The following is a 24,189-nucleotide window of genomic DNA, read 5'->3' as shown; positions in this document are numbered from 1 at the left end:
CAGGCACCTCTATTATTATTTTTTAAACACCAGGAGCAGTTTGCTGGTGTTTTCAGCAGTATTTTTTCTGTGCGTGTGTGCGTGCGTGTGCGTGTGCGTGTGCGTGTGTGTGTGTGTGTGTGTGTGTGTGTCTGGGAGCAGCTTTTGGAATGGATCCGGCGCACGATCCCCTGGCTGGAGAACCGGACCCCTGAGAAGACGATGCAGGCCATGCAGAAGAAGCTGGAGGACTTCCGGGACTACCGGCGCAAGCACAAGCCGCCCAAGGTGCAGGAGAAGTGCCAGCTGGAGATCAACTTCAACACGCTGCAGACCAAGCTGCGCATCAGCAACCGGCCGGCCTTCATGCCCTCCGAGGGCAAGATGGTGTCGGTGAGTGGCCGGCCGCTTCGTTCTTGGTAGTTTTCTTCCTATGGTCGTGCAGTTATTGGCTCAGCCACTGGGCGTTGTTGGCCAAGAGCCGTCTTCGGGAGTGCTCCACAGGGGTGCTCCACGGCGGTGCTCCACGGGGGTGCTCCAGGAACCATCTCTGCCTGCCCCCTTCTGGTCTCGCCTCTCCCCGCCACAGGTCTTCCAGCACTAGGCACAGACACATGCCCTCTCCTCCCTGCAGCTACCACCTCCCCCTCTCTCCCATACTCTCAGCTTCTCCCTCCCATGGACAAAGTGCCCTAGAATCCACAAGAATAAAAACCATCAAAGCCAGCGCTCCACCTCCCCCATAGCCATTGTCCCAGCTCCCAGTGGCCGTCACGGCAAAGCGTGTAGAGAGAATTCCTCCGCGGTCGGTACTTCCTCCCGACTCACTTCTACCCACCTCTACTCTGCACCTGCGGGAACCTGGCTTCTGCCCCTCCTCTGCCTCCTCCGTTCTCACCTGGGCAGACATCCTGAGGAGTCCTCCCTGCCGTGCTCCTGGACTTCTCTACAGCTGTGGTCCAGTTGCCCATTACCTCCTTTTGAACTGCCTTTTACTTTTATTTTTGATTCCAGGGAATGAACCCAGGGGCATTCTCCCTTTGAGATACACCCCTAGTCTTATTTTATTATTTATTTGTTTATTTATTTATTTGTTTATTTATTTATTTATTTTGCAGTACTGAGGATGGAACCCAGGGGCATTCTACCTCTGAGTTATACCCCCAGCCCTATTTCTTATTCTTTATTCTGAAACAGGGTCTCACTGAGTTGCAAAGGGCCTCACTATGTAGCTGGGGCTGTCAGCGAATCGCGATCCTCCGGTCTCAGCCTCCCAATGCTGGGATTACAAGCATGCGCCACCACGCCTGGCTTTTATTTTTATCTTGAAATAGGTCTTGCTGGCCTTGAACCTGCGATCCTCCTGTGTCAGCCTCCCAGGTCCTGGGATTACAAGCGTGAGCCAGTAGGCCCGTTACTATCATCTCTCCTGTGCTTTTCCTCCCTCACCAGAGAGGCCTTCTCTGTCCCTGCTCAGGACCCTGCCGCCTCTGCTGTCCGCAGATGTTGGGCGCTCTGGGCTTGCTTGGTGCTGAACCCTCTTCTGTGCCTGTAACCCTCCAGGTGGTCTCATCCAGACCCGTGCTACCTAATCAACACCTAATCACCACCTAAATGCCGACGTTTCAACCTTCCCCTCTCCACCTCTCGGGACTCCCGTCCCAGGCTCACCTGGATTCTCAGAGCCACTTTGGGGTTCCATCTTCTAGTAGCCAGAGAACGTAACCCCTCCACCTCTCCACCCACACCCAGAGAAGCGTCACATCTGCTGACGATGGCAGCGCTACTAGTTCTAAAAGGTCCTGATGACAGTTAGGATGTCTGGAGACCAAAATAGTTGATGGTTATTATTATTATTATTATTATTATTATTATTATTATTATTTTGGCAGTACTGGGGATGGAACCCAGGGGCCTTGTACCGCCGAACTATACCCACAGCCCTATTTTTTTTTTTTTGGGTGGTACTGGGGTTCCTTGAAGCCCTTCTACCTTAGGGCTACACTCCCAGACCTATTTTATATTTTTATTTGGAAACAGGGTCTCTTAAAGCCAGTGCGGCTGGCTTCGAACCTGCGCGATCCTCCTGTCTCCGCCTCCCAAGCGCGGGGATTACAAGCGTGCGCCACCACGCCCGGCTCTATTTTTCAAGTCTTTTTATTTTTGAAACTGGGTCTCGCTGAGTTTGGAACGGCCTCGCTAAGCAGCTGAGGCTGTCCACCAGCCCTGATCCTCCCGTCTCCACCACCTGAATGCTGGGATTACAAGCGCGCGCCGCGCCCCCGGTCTTAGTTGATGGGTATTTGGAAGGAGGAAGGGGGGCAGTTCAACTAAAGGGCGACACCGCCGCAAACACACATTGCAATTCACGAAAGAAGCCCGGGTCCGGGTACGACAGATGTGCCTGTCCTTGTCCCAGGATATCGCCGGCGCCTGGCAGAGGCTGGAGCAGGCTGAGAAAGGCTACGAGGAATGGCTGCTGAATGAAATCCGCAGGCTGGAGCGCCTGGAGCACCTGGCTGAGAAGTTCCGGCAGAAGGCCTCCACGCATGAGACCTGGGCTTACGGTGAGCAGACAAGGCTGGGGTTCAGGCTTTGAAAAATCACGGTTGTCGGGCGTGGTGGCGCACGCTTGCTATCTCAGTACTCGGGAGGCTGAGACAGGAGGATCGCAGGTTTGCTGACAGCATCAGCTACTTAGTGAAGCCCTTTGCAACTCAGTGAGACCTTGTTTCAAAATAAAGAATACAACATAGGGCTGGGGATGTAGCTGGAAGGTAGAATGCCCCTGGGTTCCATCCCCAGTACCACCAAAAAATTTAAAAAATCAGGGTTGACAGCTGAGTGTGGTGGTATACACCTCTAATCTTAGTACTTGGGAGGCTGAGATAGGAGGATTGGAAGTCGCAAGTTTGAGGCCAGCCTCAGCAAGTAGTGTGACTCCAATCCACCTAGTGAGATCCTGTTTCAAAATAAAAATAGAGTAGGGCTGGAGGTGTAGCTGGGAGGCAGAATGGCCCTAGGTTCAATCCCTAGTACAGAAAATGTAATATCAGGGTTGAGCTGTGCCCAGAACCAGGAGGTGTCTTTACCATGATGCTCCTATCTTCGCGGGTCTCTGCTCCCAACGCTGTACTTTTCCAAGAGGCAAGCTTGCAAGGCATGTCCGAGAGCCTGTGCAGAGCAGGCGCTCCGGGACATCGGGGTGTTCATACCCCCTCTTGCAGGCAAAGAGCAGATCTTGCTGCAGAAAGACTACGAGTCCGCGTCGCTGACGGAGGTGCGGGCCCTGCTGCGGAAGCACGAGGCCTTCGAGAGCGACCTGGCCGCGCACCAGGACCGTGTGGAGCAGATCGCCGCCATCGCGCAGGAGCTCAAGTGGGTGCTGGGGCTCTGGGTCCTGCAGGGGCTCCAGGGGGAGGGCAGCCGGGCCTGCCTTCCCTTCTCCAAGTTCAGAGCAGGCTGGAGCACCTGGGGTGGGATTGCGCTTGTCTCTCCAAACGTAGACACAGATTCCAGTATGGATTTTGGGTTATGGCAGAGTCTCCGCACCCCTGCCTGGTACACAAACCTCCACTTCCTGGAAGGCAGTCAGAGCTTGGAGCTCAGAAGGGAGCGAAGGCAGCTTCCCCGGGCGAGGTGCAGGTGCGGGACCTGCTGCTTGTGCAGAGAGCACCCGGAGACAGGAGCATCCCAGGTTCAAGGTCAGCCTCAGCAACTTAGAGACACCCTCAGCAACTTAGAAAGACCCCATTTCAAAACATAAATAAATAAATAAATAATAAATTAATAAATAAATAGAAAGGGCTGGGGGTGTAGTGTGTGGATAGAATGTGCCCGGGTTCAACACCCAGGACCAATAAAACACAATATGATTGTGTTAACCCTCGCTCCCGAAAAGCAGGTATGCGTGTATGACTTAGTGAGAAAGGAGACCCGGAAATGACGTTAGAGGGGCGAGTGCTGCTGTCTGGATTGGGGATCGTAGGAGGTGTTTCTGCAGGGTGCTTCTCATCTTGGCGAAGTCTTTCCTCTCTGTAATATCTGCATGGTGAAGAGCCTTTGCCTCACCGGTTCTGTTCAGAGCCGTGCAAACTGCTGGTGCGTTCTGCTTGGTTTTGGGCTCTGGGCTATAACGGATAGGCAGAAAGACCTTAGTCCACCTGGGTCCAGAAGAGAATGTGTGTTTTGCGGGGAGCTGCTGCTCTCTAGAGGACCGGGGAGGCTTCAACACGACGGGGAGCCTCTGTCCACGGGAAGAACACTCAGACGGTCTGCGATAGCACGCACCGCAGACATCTTCTCTGTCCAGTCACGTGGTGACAGGTGCCACAGGTGCGAGTGGATTGCTGCAGGGAAAGCAGCGACCAGAAACAGATGCCGCAATTTAAGGCCGAAACGAGAAATTTAAGCCACAGGAAATGGATTTGGCGGGGAAGGAGGGTCTTCTGCAAGGTTGTTTCATCCTGGACCTGGAGTCTCTTGAGAATGTCTCTAAACCCTCGTGATTCTTCTGCTTATCTTAACTTGAGATGGTGATTACTTTTTGTATAGAATTTAAACATTTTCTCCTTGGAGACACGAGATTATCCTTTTAGCCAGGCTTGCTTGCTTGCTTTCTTCTTTCTTTATTTTCTTCCTTTCTAGAGATTAAACCCAGGGATATTCCACCTCTGAACCATATATCCCCAGCTATTTATTTATTTATTTATTTATTTATTTATTTATTTATTTATTGTGGTACTGGGAATGGATACCCAAGAGCACTCTACCTCCGAGCTACATCCGCAGCCCAATTTTTTTTTCTTTATTTTGAAATACAGTCTCACTGAGTTGCAGAGGGCCTCACTAAGTAGCTGAGGCTGTCCATGAACCCGGATCCATCTGTCTTAGCCTTCTAAACGCTGGGATAGCAAGCTTTCACCACCACTCCCAGCCCCTATGTTATTTTTAATTAATTAATTATTTACATGTTTATTTGTTGGGCTGCTGGGAATTGGACCTAGGGAAATTTTTACCTCTGAGCTACTATTTTATTATTTTGGTCTTTTTAATTTTGAAATAGAGTCTTGCTAAAAGTTGCAGAGGGCCTCAATAAATTGCTAAGGTTGGTCACAAACCCAGCATCTCCTGTCTCAACCTCCCAAGTGCTGGGATTCCAGGCATGCGCCACCACACATGGCTTACACCAGCTTTTCTTTAGTGACAAGGGCCAGTTCCTTCACCTCACGAAGATCCTTGATGAATCTGGTGAGAAAAGACAGCATTGAGTAAGGAATCTATTTCTTCTTGCTGGTCCTAAGAATGGTAGGGGAACCTCGCTGTCTCTAAGTAGAAGGCCTCTGCTCTGCCTCTTGTGGAAGTCTCCTGAGCTAAGTCAGTGCCTGGCAGGATGCTCCATCCGGTGGTGAGCTGTCTGCCCTTCCAGGGGAGCCAAGGACACGGTGCAGTGCCAGCGGACACCCCCCCCCCTGGTCATTTTATGTTCCTGTCCCCATGGCCACAATCCTGAAAGCTGGCAGGACTGCCCTCAGGTCAGATACTTGGCTATACTCACAGTTTCCATTTAAAAGTCCTGCTCTCGGGGCCTCACAGAGAAAACAAGACAGAAGAAAGCTAGCCCAGGCCCCCCAAAGAGAGCTCTCTCTGCTCAGAAACCAGCCAACCAGCCTGCCTGCTACTTATTCTTTCTTTCTTTCTTTCTTTCTTTCTTTCTTTCTTTCTTTCTTTCTTTCTTTCTTTCTTTTGGTGGTACTGGGGTTCCTGGAAGCCCGTCTATCTCCGGGCTACACTCCCAGACCTATTTTATTTTTGGAAACAGGGTCTCCTAAACCAGCGCGGCTGGCTTTGAACCTGTGCGATCCTCCTGTCTCTGCCTCCCAAGCGCGGGGATTACAAGCGTGCGCCACCACGCCCGGCTTTTTTTTTTTTTTTTTTTTTGGTACTGGGGATTGAACCCAGGGGCATTCTACCTCTGAGTTACACCCCCAGCCCTATGTTTTATTATTTATTTTAAAACAGGGTCTCATTAAGTTACGGAGGGCCTCGCTGAGTAGCTGAGGCTGGCCGGGAACCTGGGATCCTCCTGTCTCAGCCTCCCAAGTACTGGGGTTATAAGCATGCATCATCATACCCAGCCCGACTAATTCTTCTTGTACTTTTTTTTTTTTTTTTGGTGGTACTGGGGTTCCTGGAAACCCTTCTACCTACGGCTACACTCCCAGACCTATTTTTATATATTTTTTGGAAACAGGGTCTCTTAAGCCAGGGAGGCTGGCTTCGAACTTACGCCATCCTCCTGTCTCTGCCTCCCAAGCACGGGGATTACAAGTGTGCGCCACCATGCCCGGCTTATACTTTTTTCCTGAGAAAAGTGATATTTGCCATAGAAACCATCAACAAAACCCTGAAATACACTTCCAGCTCTCTTATCAGATCTTTAAAAAAAATAAATTTACAGCAGGCATGATGACACACACCTGTAATCTCAATACTTGGGAGGCTGAGACCAGAGGATTGCAGGTTCGCTTGTGAGGCCCTCTGCAACTTCTTAACTCCCTATTTCAAAATAAATAAATAAATAAATAAATAAATAAATAAATAAATAAATAAACAAGCTGGCTGTGGTGGTGCACGCTTGTCATCCTAGCATTTGGGAGGCTGAAAAAGGAGGATCGCAGTTTGCAGACAGCCTCAGCTACTCATTGAGACCCGGTTTCAAAATGAAGAATAAAAAATAGAGCTGGGGGTGTAGCTTGAAGGTAGAATGCCCCTGGGTTCCATCCCCTGTTCTGCAAAAAATAAATAAGTAAATAAATAAATAAATAAATAATAAGTAAATAAGTAAAAGATAAAAAAATCAGGCTGGGGTGTAGCTCAGAGGTAGCACACCCCTGAGTTCAATTCCCAGAGCCATATATACACATATTAAAATTAAAATTTTAAGCCTGGAGTGGTGGGATGCACTTTTAATTCTAAAACTTGAAAGGCTTAGACAGGAGGATCACAGGTTCGCAGCCAGCCTCAACTACTTAGTGATGCCCTCCCCAACATAGTGAGACCCTGTTTCAAAATAAAGAATAAGCCGGGCGTGGTGGCGCATGCTTGTAATCCCCGCACTTGGGAGGCTGAGACAAGAGGATCGCACAGGTTTGAAGCCAGCCTCAGCAGGTTTAAGAGACTCTGTTTCCAAATAAAATATTATTTTTATTAATTTTTTTTATTGGTGCATTGTATTTATATATCATAATGGGGTAAAAATAAAGCTTGTGTGGGTATAAATGCACACATCACCCAGCCAAATGAAATATCAAAAAAAATAGGTTTGGGAGTGTAGCCTAGAGGTAGAAGGCCCCTGGGTTCCATCCCCAGTACCACCAATAGCTCAGAGGTAGAATGCCCCTAGGTTCAGTCCCCAGTACCCAAAATAAATAAATGCATTAATTAATTAATTAAAAATAGAGCTGGGGGTATCACTCAGAGGTAGAATGCTTCTGGGTTCAGCCTTGAGCACCACAAATATAAAATAAAATTTAAATGAATAAATAAACTTTTCTGTCTGTGTCAGGCCCCAGTTTTCCTCCTAACAGCCGTGGAAACTCATCTTTATTTATTTTCACTTTTTCCTAGTGAATTGGATTACCACGATGCCGTGAATGTCAACGACCGATGCCAGAAAATTTGTGACCAGTGGGACAGACTGGGGACCCTCACCCAGAAGAGGAGAGAGGCCTTGGAGGTGAAGTCCTAAAGCCACCTGCTGTCATAATTTTTTCTTTCTTTTCTTTTTCTTTTTTTTTTTTTTGCGGTACTGGGGATGGAGCCCAGGGACATTCTACCTCTGAGCTACTCAACATAGGATAGCAACATGGTGATGCTATTACTATTTTGAAGCAGGGTCTCACTGCGTTGCGAAGGGCCTCCCAAGTACTGGGATTCTGGATGCGTATCAGCAGGCCTTGCGAAGGCATATACTTTCCCTGTACCCTGTTGACCATACACTACAGAAGATGCCTTGAACACCTGTCACCCAGCACAGTTGAAGGCTCAGATCCTCTAATTTACCACGTCAGTTGAAAGCAAGTAACTGTGTACCACACGCCGATTATCGGTCTTCCAAAACGCCAGTATGTGCAGAACACCTCAGGTGCTTTAATCTCGAGGCGTCTCTGGATTTCGTTCGATCCTTCTTTGACTCAGGGGCCCTCGGAGACGTGCAGGGGTTGGCTGGTCACTTGAGCACTGGTTAGTCTGTACAGACGCGTGCTAAAGGTCGGATAACACGTCTCTGTGCTTGGATCGTGTTTTCATTTGTGCCTGAGAATGACTGTCATTATTTAGTCCGTGACCAATGCTTGTTTCGGTGTGATCTCCAGAGAACGGAGAAGTTGCTGGAAACCATTGACCAGCTGCACCTGGAGTTTGCCAAGAGAGCTGCTCCTTTCAACAACTGGATGGAGGGCGCCATGGAGGACCTGCAGGACATGTTCATTGTTCACAGCATCGAGGAGATCCAGGTGAGGCCCCGACGCCGCTCTGTGCTGCGTTGGACGGCGTCTGGCTCTTCTTTATTTGTGTTTATGAATTTTCTTATTTTCGGTGCTGGGGCTTGAACCCAAAGCTTCCTGCATGACGGAGGGTGGGCTTGGCCACTGAGCTCCATCCTTAGCCGGTTCTTTTTGTTTATTAGGATTTCGCCAGGTTGGTGAGCGTCTCTTTACTTGCTGAGGCTTTCCTCAAACTTGGGATCCTCCTGTCTCAGCCTCCCAAGCACTGGGAATATAGGCATGCACTGCCACGCCCAGCTTCTCAGCCCTGTTTTATATAACACACACACACGTATATATATTATATAGTTCAATATGCATTTAACTAAGCAATATGTATAGATATATTAAACTATGTGTATATCAAACTAAGAAATACAGGGCTAGGGAGCGCACATACATTACCCTTTGAACCTTAGATCGGAAGCATGTTCACTGTTAGTGTTAACCACGTGATCACCACATAATGGTGAATATGTCTCAGAGGGTTTGATTTTTTAAATGAATCCTGAGTCATTGAGCCAAAGAGACATCTGTGCTCTCGGAGCCATTCACGGGCAGTTACGAGCCTCTTGACTGCTGAATTAGCTGCTTTGCAAATGTGTACGTATTGCTATTTATTAGATCCACAGTTTTGCAAGATCATAAGGCATAAACTGCTCCAAATTAGCACCTCTGCCTCCCCTCCCATCTCAAATGGCCTGTGGCTTCTTCAGGAACTTCAAAGCTCTAAGTAACACCTCCAGGTGGTAAGGGCAGGGAGGAGACCTACTTGAGAATAGCCACGTCCCAATTTACTTAGAGGCCACGGTACAGTGAATTTGATCTAGAGTAAAACATATCTGTACCACTTCTTCTGTAAAATAGGTAGCTCATCAGAAAAAAATCCCAGATAAAAAACACAGAAGCCGGGCGTGGTGGCACACGCTTGTAATCCCCGCGCTTGGGAGGCTGAGTCAGGAGGATTGCACAGGTTCGAAGCCAGCCTCAGCTACTTAGTGAGGCTCTCAGCAACTTAGTGAGACCCTGTTTCCAAATAAAATATAAAATAGGTCTGGGAGTATAGCCCGGAGGTAGAAAGCCCCTGGGTTCCACGTCCAGTACCACAAAAAAAAAAAAAAAAAGAAAGAAAGAAAGAAAGGAAGGAAGGAAGGAAGCAAGGAAGGAAGTTGGGGTTTGAGCCCCTACCTCGCTATCGGAGCAGTCTAGAAAGGCCGGCCTCTGAATATCAGGGGAATTGCAAATAGCTCCTAATTCAGGATGGTTTAAATTAGCATTTTTCAACTTTATGGTGGTATCAAAGGATATTCATGCAGTAGAAACCATACTTTATTAATTTTATTTTGGTACTGGGGTTGTACCCAGGAAGTATTCTACCTCTGAGCTATACCCCAGCACTATTTTATTTTTTACTTTGAAACAGGGTCTCTCTAAGTTGTTTGGGCTGGCCTCAAACTTGCAATCCTCCTGCCTCAGCCTCCCAAGAGGTGGGATGACAGGTATGTGCCACCATGCCTGGCACCCGCGATTATAAGGATGCCCACGCGCACATGGATGTGTGTGTGCGTGCGTGTGTGTGTGTGTGTGTGTGCAGAAGGGAACACTCACACCAGTAAGATGAACACTGAAGCCGGATCGTTTCTCTCCACTCCTCCCCTGACGCAGAGTCTGATCACGGCGCACGAGCAGTTCAAGGCCACGCTGCCCGAGGCGGACGGGGAGCGGCAGTCCATCATGGCCATCCAGAACGAGGTGGAGAAGGTGATTCAGAGCTACAGCATCCGGATCAGCTCCAGCAACCCCTACAGCACCGTCACCATGGACGAGCTCCGGTCCAAGTGGGAAAAGGTGGGTCCGGGCCGCCCCCCGGAGGCGGGTGGAGGGAGGAGGCCAGCGCCTCGGGAGACTTGGGGAGGCTGCACAGGGTGGCTCCATGGCCAGGATCCCCGTCCTTCAAAACACCCCTTACTGAGCACTTGCAGTGCTGGAGACGTAAAGAAGGTTAACATTTCCCTTAGCCAGACCGCGAGTTTTTCCTAAATTTCCCCCCGTGAGCCCCAGGCTCCTCTGTGTAGTTCTGTCAGTTCAGAGTGAATTGGGGACCACCAGCTATTTGCCCACATCTGATTTTGCCATGGTCGCAGAGGGAAATATAAGGGTGTGAGCAGTCAGTTTTATTTGGTTGGAAAAATCTACTAATAACGTCGAGATTAAGGGGTTTGTATTGTGTAGAAAGTAGGGGGAGAGGACTGGGTGGCAGATCTCAGACCTGATGAGCCAGGAGCTACATTTAAAAGTACGAAGACACTAAGTGTTTAAGTACAGCCATCTGCCCCCGAAAGACGCCTTGGGGCTGTTATCCTTTAGGATGGCAACATAGTGAAGAGTATTCGTGCAGGTCCCTGTATTGTCGCGTTGTTATTTATATTGCAATGGTTCTCTCTTTGAGGACAGGGAGGTGAAATATCCTAGTCTTAAATAGTCCCCCAAATTTCACAGGTGAAATGTGTCGGATACTTAAATGCCATTTGGCAGCATCTAAGGTTTTGGGGGAAAAGAAGTAGAGATGGTTTTCCTTAAGGAAAAATCTTAGAAATTTTAATAAATAAACTTTTAAAAATCTTAGATATTTTGACAAAATCGGTACAGGTTATGACACTAAAGCTACAAATGAAACCCTTTTTAAAACTCCAACTGAGAGGCTGAATGGACTTTTAAGAAAAAGATGTCAGATAGCAGTACCTTCTGGCCAAGGTATGATATCAAAACTTTTCCTAATTTTTTTTTTTGGCGTATAAAATGGAGAAACAATCTGTAGTCAAGTTCATTAGGATAAAACTGATGATAAAGAGAGGTAAAATTGCACATGCGAGCCGGGCGTGGTGGCTCACGGCTGTAATCCTAGCGCTTGGGAGGCTGAGACAGGAGGATCGTGCAGGTTCAAAGCCAGACTCAGCTACTTAGTGAGGCTCTCAGCAACTTAGGGAGACCCTGTTTCCAAATAAAGTACAAAATAGGTCTGGGAGTGTAGCCTGGAGGTAGAAAAGCCCCTGAGTTCCACCCTCAGTACCTCCCCACACATACACACACACACACTCCACATGCAGTAATCTTAAAGAAGTTTGAAACGAACTCCTGGAAGATACATTATTTTATCATCCTTCTTCCTAACACTTGGAATAGTACTCTACATAGAAGTTATTTTATAACTATTTGTCAAATAATAAATGTTCTAATTTTAAAAAATATAATCCCAACTGAATATTTGGTGAAATCTGCTTGCCCGTGAGACGGACTTGTCCCAAGTGCATGTGAATTTTAGATGCAAGAAAATTGCTTAGAAAACTGCATCCGAGGAAGAAAAGTGCTCCTACTAACTATGGCTGCCTTTTAAATTGGGAGAAACTGGCCAGGCGCGGTGGAATCCCAGCATTTTGGAGGCTGAGACCGGAGGATCGTGGTTTGTAGACAGCCTCAGCTACTTAGTGAGGCCCTCTGCAACTCAGTGAGACCTTCTTGCAAATTAAAGAATTAAAAAAAAAATAGAGCAGGAAGTGTAGCTCAGAGGTAGAATGTCCTAGGTTCTATTCCCAGACCCACACACATACAAAAAGAATAAAAAAAATAGGGCAGGGAGTGTAGGCTGGAGGGCAAATGCCCCTGGGTTCCAGACCCACAATAAATAAATAAATAAATAAATAAATAAATAAATAAATAAATAAATAAATAAATTTGGAGAAACTGTCCACAAATTTAACTGTGGTCTGACTGGGATCATTTGAAACTTTTTTGTTTCATTTTTCAGGAAAATGTGTTTTCAGAGTTTATAATACAATTTGTCATCTCAGTATGCTGATCCATAAAAAAGAAGTTCTCTGTGTGGGTGGATTTGAGGAGGCTTGATATAAGAACGTGTGCAACAAGTTAGTTGTAAACAGTGCAGAAGAGAAATGAAAAAACTGAGAAAGAGAATGTCCATGTCAGAAAGCTGGGGTTAACTCTGGTCTTCCTGACAGGCAAAGTAAAAAGGGAAACCAGTTAAGCCAAGTAGTTTCCTTTAAGAAAAAGGAAGGAAGGAAGGAAGGAAGGAAGGAAGGAAGGAAGGAAGGAGTATGTAGGGAAATCCAGTTCTCTCCCTTCTGTAAGATAGAGAGCCAACCAGCCACCCGGGTTTTTGCAGAAAGGATGCTGTATGATCTTGTCTTTGGTAGCAGTTTTTCAAACAACACACAAAATATTTCCAAAGTAGATTGGTTTTTTCCTGTCCACCCAAAGAACTGAGGCACAACATTATGACAAAATTCACAAGCAGAACACAAAGCAGGTGGACCCGGAGCACCCTTCCCTCATGGGGCCCCCTCCCCGATGGCGCGGGACCAGCCCACGACCCCGGCAGGGTGTCTTCATTCTCTCTGTTCCTGGGGAAGTCTGGGGGATCCCTCTGAGGGTAATGTTTCTAGCTTCCTAACAGTATTTAGGATTGCAAAGCAAACAAATCCTACTGAGACGTAGTTATTAAAGTAAAGTTGTCAAGTTGGGATGTCGTAACATGCACATCTCTTTGTTAACATATATAAAAGCAAGAGCTCACGGTAGCCTGATAATCTTGGAGTTGAGCCCAGGGAACATGATTTTGCAAGAGGTGGCGGTGGTAGCCGCTTGGGTGCACAGAACGCCTGCAATTTCTGTCGTAACACTGTCAGGTCGCGGAGCTGCTCTTGGAGTCCCTCTGTGGATTTGCTGCTCACGTTCAAACTTTCAAAAAATGAAACTTTCATCCAGAGTGAGAATAAAGATGCCATTTGCCCTCAGCCAAGTTCACAAGTCTGTGTCCCTCCAGACCTGGCCTCCTGGTGGGACCCTGCAGAGCCCTGGGCTGAAGGCGGGCCACGCCCTGGGGCAGGCTCCTAAATACCCTCGACCCAGCCAGCCTTTGAGCAGGCTCTTAGTGGCACCATGGCAGCCAGAGCTGGTCCCTGGAGCAGCCCCTCTCTTCCCCCATCTCCTTTCTTTCTCCCCTCTCCCTCTCCACTCCCACCCAGTCCCTTGGACTGTCTCCTCCCACCGTCCTCTCTCTGAGAGCAGAGCCAGCCCCTCACTCGTGTCCTTGGGCCCTGACAGGTGAAGCAGCTGGTGCCCATCCGGGATCAGTCCCTGCAGGAGGAGCTGGCCCGGCAGCATGCCAACGAGCGCCTGCGCCGCCAGTTTGCTGCCCAGGCCAATGCCATCGGGCCCTGGATCCAGAACAAGATGGAGGTAGGTCACTGCTGGGCATCCGCGGGCCTGTGGTCCCTCTCCTAGCAACAGCAGCGCCTCCTGGACTGTGGTGTCCGGTTCCCCACTTGTCCCGTTGCTGCTTTGGGCTCCGTGTCTCCAGCCCCTGGGCTGTTATGGGCCACTTGGGCACAGACGGAAGGTGCGGAGGGGCACTGATGGGGGTGAGGACCTCTTGCTGCGATATATTTATCTTGTCATTAAAAACAATGATAAGGCTCTTAGTACTTTTTTTTTTTTTTTTTTTTTGCTAGTAATGAGGATGGAACCTAGAGGCATTATTTTTTTAGCTCTGAGCTACACCCCCAGCCCTATTTTTTATTTTTTATTTTGAAACAGGGTCTCACTGAGTTGCAAAGGGCCTCACTAAGGAGTAGCTGAGGCTGCCCTCGAACCATGATCCTCCTGTCTCAGCCTCCCAAATGCTGGGATTACAAGTGTGTGACACCATGTTCAGCTATCAAGTTGTTTAAGAAAGGCAGATATACCAAGTGAGAGCTTTTAAAATATGATGGCATATTTTATAAATATGGCTTCTTAGGTTTTTTTTTTTTCCTCTTCAGGACCTAGATTTTTTTTTTTTTTTTTTTTTTTTTTTGGTGGTACTGGGGTTACTGGAAGGCCTTCTACCTCTGGGGTACACTCCCAGACCTACTTTTATACTTTGTTATTTGGTTCTTTTGTTTGTTTGTTTGTTTGTTCTTAGCTTATTTTTTTTTAAGGGGTTCTTTTTTTTGTCTTTTTTTTTTTTTTTTTTTTTTTTTTGGAACCAGGGATCGAACCCAGAGCGCTACACCTGCAAAGCAGGCGCTTTGCCACTGAGCTACATCCTGGCCCCATATACTTTGTTATTTGGAAACAGGGTCTCTTACGTCAGCGCGGCTGGCTTCAAACCTGCGCGATCCTCCTGTCTCTGCCTCCTAAGCGCGGGGATTACAAGTGTGCGCCGCCACGCCCTGCAGGACCTAGATTTTGAATGGTCTTTAAAGAGGACTGGCACAGATTCAGATGTACTTTGCATTTTCAGACCATTCAAGGAATGTGGTCTTTGAGGCCTGGGTTCATTTTATCACCCAGCACAGCCGGGAGCAATTCCCCCCTCCATTTCTTGCTTTGTGATCAAATATTAACTTTCTTCTTAAAGAGATGAACACGTAAAATAGAAGAAATCCTCCCGCTGGAGGGAGCACCCCCGGTCTCACGTCTCTGTGGCAGCCTTGCCCACGGGGCTGGCCTTCGCCAGTGAGGAGCAGAGAGGCTGTGCCCAAGGGAGGGTCCTGTGCTCTGCGGGAGACGGCAGGGCCCATTCCCTACCCCTCTTGCTCCCAACTTTGGACCCCTGTTGACTCTTCTCCACTGTCCAGCTGGACTAGAAAGAGACCGTGTTTGATGCCGTGATCTTGCCCCTTTCCCACTCTGCCCCGGTGCCTGCTTCCTCCCCCAGGAGATCGCCCGGAGCTCCATCCAGATCACAGGGGCCCTGGAGGACCAGATGAACCAGCTGAAACAGTACGAACACAACATCATCAACTACAAGAACAACATTGACAAGCTGGAGGGAGACCACCAGCTCATCCAGGAGGCCCTGGTCTTCGACAACAAGCACACCAACTACACGATGGAGGTACCTGAGCAGGACAGGCCAGGGCGCTCACGCTGCCAGTCGTGAGCTCCGCGCCTGCCGAGGGCGCTTTCTGCACATATGCGTCTTTTTCTGTTCCTGTTAAGTTCTAGTAGCTAAGTATGGGTACATGCCTGTAATCCTAGTACTTAGGAGGCTGAGACAGGAAAGATCACAGGTTTGCAGCCAGCCTCAGTAACTTAGTGGGGCCTCCACAACTTAGTGAAACCCTGTTTCAAAATTGCACACTTGTACAGCCAGGTGTGGTGGCACACCCTTGTAATCCCAGCATTTTGGAGGCTGAGACAGGAGGTCAAGATTCATGGACAATCTCAGCTACTTAATGAGGCCCTTTGCAACTCAGTGAGACCCTGTTTCAAAATAAATAATAAAAAATAGGCCTGGAGGTGTATCTTGAAGGTAGAATGCCCCTGGGTTCCATCCCCAGTACCACACATACACACAAAAAAAATTTACACACTTGTAATTTCAGTACTTGGGAGGCTGAGACGGGAGGATCGCAGGTTCACAGCCAGCTCCAGCAACTTAGTGAGGTCCTCTGCAACTTATTGAAACCCTGTTTCAAAATAAAGAATAAAAAATAGGGCTGGGAGTGTAGCTTGGAGGTGGAGTGCCTCTGGGTTCAATCCCCAGTACCAATAAAGAAAAATGTTCTACAAGTATGACTTTATGTTAGGGATTATTTAGATTTTCCAGATATTATATATGGAAAAGTTTTGTGAGTTCTATCAAGCATCATGTAATAGTATAGCAGCAGCAGCAACAGCAGCAAAATCATTATCACCACATTGAACTCATTATGCCTTTTTTGAAAGAGTACCAGAAATTAGACTACTGCCATTTCTACCACTTAGGCCCAGTTTGGTCTCCCTGGGAGCCAGCAGGTGTAACCCAGGGCCCATCCTGCTTCTCAGAAAATGGGAAGATACCTTTAGCTACAAATAGACTAGGCATTATATGTTTAATGTACAAAGTTCCAGTTGTCACTGCTAGAACCCTGATCTTACTTCTGAGTACTTCCTCCTACAGATGCTTGAAAGAAATATAAAAAGGTAGTTTTTTTGTGGCTGACATATAACTTTATTTTTTAAATTTTTATGTGGATCATATTGAAAAAGACATACATTCAGACTGTGCTTGGTGCCCTCTCCCGCCCACCTCCCCTTCCCCTCCTCCCAACACTGAGTGTCCAGGCTGACCATGCCACATTCATACTTTTACACATATTTGGATGTAGCTCCTCCATTAATCATCCTCAGCCTTCTTCCTCTCCTACCTTCCATTCTAGCTTTTCTGAGGTTTCCCCTCCATTATCTGGAGTCCCTCTGGGAATGGATTCACCATATGACCCAGCTATACCACCTCTGGGCGTCTTCCCAAAGGGCTGGAAAATCAGAGAACTACAGTAACATATGCATACCCATGTTCATAGCAGCATTTCGTAATAGCCAAAATATGGAACCAACCTAGGTCTCCATCAACAGATGAATGGATTGCAAAATTATGGGAAATACACACAATGGAATTCTACTCAGCTATAAAGAAGAACAAAATCATGTCATTCTCAAGAGGATGGAAAGACCTGGAGAACATTATGTTAAAGTGAGATCAGCCAAGCACAGAAAGAGAAGGGACACACGTTTTCTCTAATATGCCCAAACTAGGGTAGTTCTTATAGGAAAATCTGTGGCAAGCCCCACCTCTCTCCATTTGGGTCACTGCTCCCGATGAGAGGGGAGGGGGCCGGGTGGGCGTGATGGCAAAGCCGAGAGCTGATCTTCCTGATTTCCCTGGTAGCACATCCGTGTTGGGTGGGAGTTGCTGCTGACAACCATCGCCAGGACCATCAACGAGGTGGAGACCCAGATCCTGACGCGAGACGCCAAGGGCATCACCCAGGAGCAGATGAACGAGTTCAGAGCCTCCTTCAACCACTTCGACAGGGTACGGTACTCTCCTCTCTCTGGCTATGTGCTGGGTGGCCCCGTGGACACTGAGTGATGCTTCTGGAGTGCTAGGCCCCCCTCCCGCCAGCCAGCGCTCATCTTCCTGGTCTGGGCGGAGCTCAGAGGGCGCCTCTCTTACTGGGTCTCGCTGGCTTGGTCAAGCAGAGCTGCCCATCTTACCTCCTCTGTTCCTTTTTCTGTTCATCTCCCCTTCTCTGTTCCTTTTTGTCAACAGAGGAAGAATGGCCTGATGGACCATGAGGACTTCAGAGCCTGCCTTATTTCCATGGGTTATGACTTGGTAAGACAGAAGTTTAAACTGTACTGAGATTTGGGATCTGATTGAGCTGGGACTTAATAGGAAATGACAGGCTTAAATGTAAGGTAGAACGTTTGGGACTGGTTTGTTTGGGATTGGTTCATTGGGTAGAGCATTTGAGATTGGTTCATATTTGTGACACATGACATTTTTGGAGGTTTCACTGTTGTTGTTGTTGTTGTTATAATTTTTTTTTTTTGCAGTACTGGGGATGGAACCCAGGGGCATTCTACCTCCGAGCTACACCCCCCTGCCCTATTTTTTATCCTTTATTTTGAAACAGGGTCTCACTGAGTTGTAAAAGGCCTCAAAGTAGCTGAGGCTGTCTGCAAACTGCAATCCTCCTGTCTCAGCCTCCCAAATGCTGGGATTACAAATGTGGACCACCACGCCTGGCTTATTTACTATTATTATTATTATTATTATTATTATTATTATTATTTTGGTACCCAGGGACATTCTACCTCTGAGCTACATCCCCAGTCCTATTTTATTTTTACTTGGAAACATGGTTTCACTAACTTGCAGAGGGCCTCTCTACATTGCTGAGGGTGGGTTTTAACCTGCAATCCTCCAGCCTCAGCCTCCCAAGTCCTGGGATTACAGATGTGTGCCACTATGCCCAGCCCAAAACATATTTTTTTATGCAGCGATTGGTCAAAAAATTTTTTTCTAGCAAAGGAATCCTGAGACAGGAGGATCGCAGCTTTGCAGCCAGCCTCAGCTACTTAGGTTTTCTACAACTTAGTGAGACTCTTTTAAAATAAAGAATAAAAAAATGGGACTGGGGATGTAGCTTGGTGGTAGAATGCCCCTGGGTTCAATTCCTAGTACTACAAAAAACAAAACAAAACAAAACAAAAAAACAATCATAAGCACCCTGTCTGAACTGCCTTTCTCTTTAGCAAGATCAATTCTCCTATTTGCCATCTGAGAGAAGACCCAACAACCGTTCTGAGTTACTCTTCCACGTTTATGTGACCCAGGAAGGTCTCGTGGGTCACAGAAAAAAAATGGGGGGGGGATTCTGGCGTGGAGAAGCTTCTGGCTTGGTGTGACAGCTGCCTTTATACTTGGTCAGTGACAGTATGCCCAAGTCACCCATCACGGGGCCCCTGCAGACACTGAAGGGAACGCAGGCTTGCTTGGGTTTTCGAACACAAAGGCACTTCATATCTCTCTGGTCTCCGTCCTCAGGGTGAAGCCGAATTTGCCCGCATCATGACCCTGGTCGACCCCAACGGGCAAGGCACCGTCACCTTCCAATCCTTCATCGACTTCATGACCCGAGAGACGGCCGACACAGACACCGCCGAGCAGGTCATCGCCTCCTTCCGGATCCTGGCTTCCGATAAGGTCCGCACCAGTGCACGTCCTTCTGCTTTGGCAAGCAGCCAGGACCTCATGCTAGCAAGAAAGACAAGCAAGTTGCTCAGGAAGGCCATTCTCTCGCCAGCGCGTCTCATAAATACATCAGTGCGGGATTTGGCCAAAATACAATGTGTGTGTGTGGTATTGGGAATTCAGGGCCTCACACCTGCTAGGCAAGTGCTTTACCACTGAGCTACATCCCCACCCAGCACTGAATTTGGAAATCAGCACAGTGGCATACTTCAGACAGAGACACCCAGAGCTCCCACCCCTAGCGTTTGTCCTCTTGGCATCAAGATGCGGGTTTTATTTTATTTTTGGCATTGGGGATTGAATCCAGTAGCATTCTACTTCCCAGCCACACCCCCCAGACTGATTTTATTCTTTTTATTTGGAAACTGAGTTGCAGAGGGCCTCACTAAATTGCTGAGGCTGGCCTTGAACCTTTGATCCTCCTGTCACAGCCTCCCTAGTACTGGGATTACAAGGTTCCGCCACCATGCCCAGCCTTATGGCTCAGTTTTAGATACCTTCATGGCAATTCTCCATTTGCCTTTATAAAGTATATTAAATTTTCTACTGGCCCCAAAGCAGGTCACCTTGGAAGATGTGCTCCTACTGGCCAGTAGACTCTAATCCTTTTAAAAAATGAAGGACTATGCCAGCAACGTACGAGTACCACACCTGTTGAATGCCCCATGTTTTCTTTAGTCAACTTTGCAAACACATGTGTGTCTTTTCCAGCCGTACATCCTGGCGGAGGAGCTGCGTCGGGAGTTGCCCCCGGATCAGGCCCAGTACTGCATTAAGCGGATGCCCGCCTACGCAGGCCCGGGCAGCGTGCCTGGCGCCCTGGATTACACTGCCTTCTCTTCTGCTCTCTACGGGGAGAGCGATCTGTGATTCCCGAGCCCCGTAATCCTTGATCCCATCAGAAACGCAATAAAAGCTGACGTGCTGTGTGTTTCCTGGAAACGTTGACAAGCTTTATTACATTAGGGAGAGGATTCTGCAGCAGACTGAGATCCTTGCTGGGAGAGTCATGTGCTGAAATGGAGTTTCTGTAGTGTCCGACATAGTGTGCTTCATGAACAGGTCTCTTTACCTCTGTGTCTTTAGCTAATGGTAATGAAACATCAGATCGATCTGTTTCTGTGATTAAACAGAGCAAATTACTTGAGTACTTTGAAATTTGGAAGACCTAGGGATAGAAGGAAAGTTAAAAATGAACTCTAGAATTCTCAGGATGGGGGTAGAATCACAAACTGGTAAACACTTGATATTTTAAAAAATATTCTTCCTACTGTGCTTATGTGATTATCCCTTGGAGAAGATGTTTGAGATTCTAGTGTTGTATTTTTCACTCATCCAAAGATTAGCTCGACTTACATATAAATGGTACTCCCATCTCTTCAGTTGAATTAAATGGTAATGAGATGGACCTGCCAGGGAAAGAAAGGGGCTGATCAAAAAGTCTTTAGCAATTAAAATTTTTGTAATAGAATGCAAGGTCAGCTCTTCATTATTTAGGACTAGATGGTCTGATTAGTAAGGTTTTTTCTTTTTTTCTGTGTGTGTGTGTGTGTGTGTGTGTGTGTGTGTGTGTGTGTGAGATACTGGGGATAACCCAGGGGCTTTCTACCTCTGAGCTACACCCCATCCCTATTTTATTTTTTATCTTATTTTTATTTTATTTTATTTATTTTTTTTGCGGGTCTGGGGATGGAACCCAGGGGCATTCAACCTCTGAGCTACAGCCCCTGCCCTATTTTTTATTCTTTATTTTGAAACCGGATCTCACTGAGTTGCAGAGGGCCTCACTAAGTAGCTGAGGCTGTCTGTGAACCGCCATCCTCCGGGTCTCAGCCTCCCAAATGCTGGGATTACAAGCATGCGCCACCACGCCCGGCTTATTATTTTTTATGTTAAAACAAGGCCTCAGTTACCGTGCTGGCCTCAATCCTCCTGTATCAGCTTCCCAGATAATGGGATTACAGACTTGCACCACCACGTCCAGCTGATTAGTAGATTTTGATGCCTTATTCTTCCCCAAAGAAGGACCAGAGGAATCCTGGAGGTCAATTTAGTTGCCAGAGGCAAAGGTGGCGCCCAGTGGGTAAGAGTTTTTGAGGACTGTGGGTTGACTGCAGATCCCCAGGCTTGGTCCAGCTCTTGTTCCTAGAGTTCTCCAGAAAGGGCCGTACCTGAGCGCTCTGTTTTTAAGGAAGCAGGTTACTACGGTAGTTGCTTCTAACAAGAGAGAACACGGACACTTCCAGGGCTCCAGGCAGGCCTCCCTCGCCCAGTGTTCTGTGGCCTATTCAAGGGGGGCAGAGTTCGCAGGAAAGGTGCGGCTCCTCCTGGCAGTAGAGGAAGTGTTTGCTCCTACAGAACCTCTACACGTAGCTGTGGGGTGGATCCCTTTTGTGGACTAGAAAGTCTAAGAGGCGTTTGCTGGTGGTCAGGTGGCCACCACCAGGGCCGGGAGGCACCTCCCAACAGGTTCCAGCTGAACGTGGCTTTGCCTGCGTCAAGACCCACTTCGTGACCTGGGAGGCCACCTGCGCCCCTGACGTCACACCTCCATCCACCTGATGTTCAATAACTTTTCTGCTCATGGTGCCATAGGCGCTAACCCCGCCCCCCATTTTTCTACCTCGCTGATAGCTGTAGATAATAAAACAGGGATGCTGTCTAGACTTCTAGATCTGGGTCCTTAAGGATCGAGAACCCAGTTATAAACAAACAAACAAACACTGGCTACAGACAGCAACACAGTGCTATGCACCTGTCACCTACAGTCTGGGTCCTCTCATTTTTATAGTTTTCTGCGACAGCTAGAGATATGATACTTTCTTTTCACGACAAGACCTTTACCACACTGGACCATTTATAGAAGCTTCGACCTTTATGCATTTTGTGAAATTGTTTCATTATCAAATAGTTGGTAGTTCTTAAATTCCTGAGTTATTTGAACTCCTTGAGTTTTATCCTGGACACTCTTGGGCTGGGGTGTAAGTCAGGTTTTGACTCTGTTTTATTTTAAGCAGGTGCTATATTCTATCCATAAACACAAGGGAGAAACCGGGGAGTTGTTTTTTCTTCGACACTAACCAGGGGTACTCGTGTTTTAAGTGTGGGTATGGGTAACTCACCGGAGCGTATTCACCACACTCAACAAGAGAACGGATCAATACTGTCCGCTAATAAGCGAAGACAGGAAATAAAGTCTGAAAGCCAATAAACATGTTTATACTCTCATTTTAGAAGTTGTTTTTTTTTATTTCTGATGCTGAGTTATCCATTAAACCATGTTTGAAAAATAAAAAGAATCACTGTTTTTAAAATTATTTCAAAGAATAAGGAGGTACTTTTACAAACTTCCACATTTAAAATTTCCATCATGGAGAGCTGGGTGCGGTGGCGCACGCTTGTAATCCCAGGAATTGGGAGGCTGAGACAAGAGGATCGGGGTTCGAGGACAACCTCGGCTACTTAGTGAGGCCCTCTGCAACTCAGTGAGACCCTGTTTCAAAATAAAGAATAAAAAAATAGGGCTGTGGGTGTAGCCCGGAAGTAGAATGCCCTGGGTTCCATCCCCCCAATACTGAAAAAAAAAAAAAAAAGAATTTCCCATCATGGAGGTTGAAACAGGAGGATCTCAGGTTCCTGGCTAGCCTCAGCTACTCAGTAAGGCCCTCTGAAACTAAGACCCTGTTTCAAAATAAAGAATAAAAAATAGGGCTGGGGGTGTAGCTTGGAGGTAGAATGCCCCTGGGTTCAATATCCCTGTACCGCAAAAAAAAAAAAAAAAGTCATATTTTTTTTTCTGGTGGTACTGGGGTTCCTGGAAGCCCTTCTACCTCCGGGCTACACTCCCAGACCTATTTTTACATTTTTATTTGGAAACAGGGTCTCCTAAGCCAGTGCGCGAGGCTGGCTTCGAACCTGCGCGATCCTCCTGTCTCTGCCTCCCAAGCGCGGGGATTACAAGCGTGCGCCACCACGCCCGGCCAAAAAAGTCATCATATTTTAAAAGCTCTCATTTGGCATATCTGCCTTTCTTAACCATTAACCTGATAGTTGGGTCTAGTGACACATTCTTGTAATCCCAGTACTTGAGAGGCTGAGACAGGAGGATCAAGGTTCAAGGATAGCCTCTGCAACTCAGTGAGACCCTGTTTCAAAATAAAGAATAAAAAAAAATCGAGCTGGGGGTATAGCATGGAGGTAGAATGCCCCTGGGTTCCATCCACAGTGCTTAAAAAAAAAAAAAAAATTAGCCTGGCTTGTTAGGTACAGGCTGAATTTCAGATGGGAATTAGGGTTGACCTAGTTAGAGGTGAGTGGTGAATGAGTTAGGAGGAAAGTCACTTTAGAATTCACAGCAGGCTGCCGGGTGCGGTGGGCACGCTTGTAATCCCAGCACTCGGGAGGCTTAGACCAGAGGATCGCAGTGCGCCGACAGTCTCAGCTATTTAGGCCCTCTGCAACTCAGTGAGACCCGGTTTCAAAATAAAGAATAAAAAATTGGGCAGGGGCTGTAGCTCGGGGGTCGAATGCCCCTGGGTTCCATCCCAGACCAGCAAAAGAAAAAAAAATTCACAGCAGACTATATATATAATATATATGTACGTATATATACACATATATACATATTTGTATATATGTATGTATATTTACACATATTTATATATGTATATCATATAAATGTATGCATGCTCAGCCCTGACATCTGTGTTTTAATTTGCAAAGGTTTGGTTTAAGCCCTGGACATCAGTATTTTTTTTGAAACTCCATGGGGATTCTGCTAGTTCTTGACTGAAAACCTGTGAATTAGAGGAAAGGTCACTACAATCAAAAGGTCTAAAACAGAATAGCCTTTCCTGGGAAGGTTCATGTGAAGCTGGACTGTATGAGTGACCCGGCAGAATTGCTGTTCTCTGCTTGGCAATATGAGGGTGTACAGAATCGACTTTTGTTATTTTTTAATGGTACTGGGGGTGGAACCCAGGGGCTGTCTACCTCCGGGCTACACCCCCAGACCTAATTTTTTTTATATTTTATTTGGGAACAGGGTCTCACTAAGTTGTTGAGAGCCTCACTAAGTAG

General features: G+C 47.3%; 1 protein-coding gene across 1 annotated transcript in view; it reads left to right on the top strand.

Annotated features, from left to right (window-relative positions):
- ACTN2 (actinin alpha 2) overlaps positions 1 to 19,980 on the top strand; it is a gene marked incomplete at both ends in the record, with an annotated part of 69,673 nt that extends 49,693 nt beyond the window's left edge. The window contains 12 exons of the mRNA XM_080717072.1: positions 142 to 372; positions 2,399 to 2,546; positions 3,207 to 3,357; positions 7,609 to 7,717; positions 8,355 to 8,495; positions 10,191 to 10,373; positions 13,647 to 13,781; positions 15,244 to 15,423; positions 17,239 to 17,385; positions 17,623 to 17,688; positions 18,904 to 19,062; positions 19,822 to 19,980. Coding sequence (XP_080573198.1) covers positions 142 to 372; positions 2,399 to 2,546; positions 3,207 to 3,357; positions 7,609 to 7,717; positions 8,355 to 8,495; positions 10,191 to 10,373; positions 13,647 to 13,781; positions 15,244 to 15,423; positions 17,239 to 17,385; positions 17,623 to 17,688; positions 18,904 to 19,062; positions 19,822 to 19,980 — 1,809 coding nt within the window. The remainder of the gene's footprint in view (positions 1 to 141; positions 373 to 2,398; positions 2,547 to 3,206; positions 3,358 to 7,608; positions 7,718 to 8,354; positions 8,496 to 10,190; positions 10,374 to 13,646; positions 13,782 to 15,243; positions 15,424 to 17,238; positions 17,386 to 17,622; positions 17,689 to 18,903; positions 19,063 to 19,821) is intronic.
- Between the last annotated feature and the right edge of the window lie 4,209 nt (positions 19,981 to 24,189).

Source organism: Muscardinus avellanarius (assembly GCF_963383645.1).
Source record: "Muscardinus avellanarius genome assembly, chromosome: 20".
Lineage (NCBI taxonomy): Eukaryota > Metazoa > Chordata > Mammalia > Rodentia > Gliridae > Muscardinus > Muscardinus avellanarius.
Note: the sequence above shows the minus strand (reverse complement) of the source record. Positions and strands in the feature narration are given on the sequence as shown.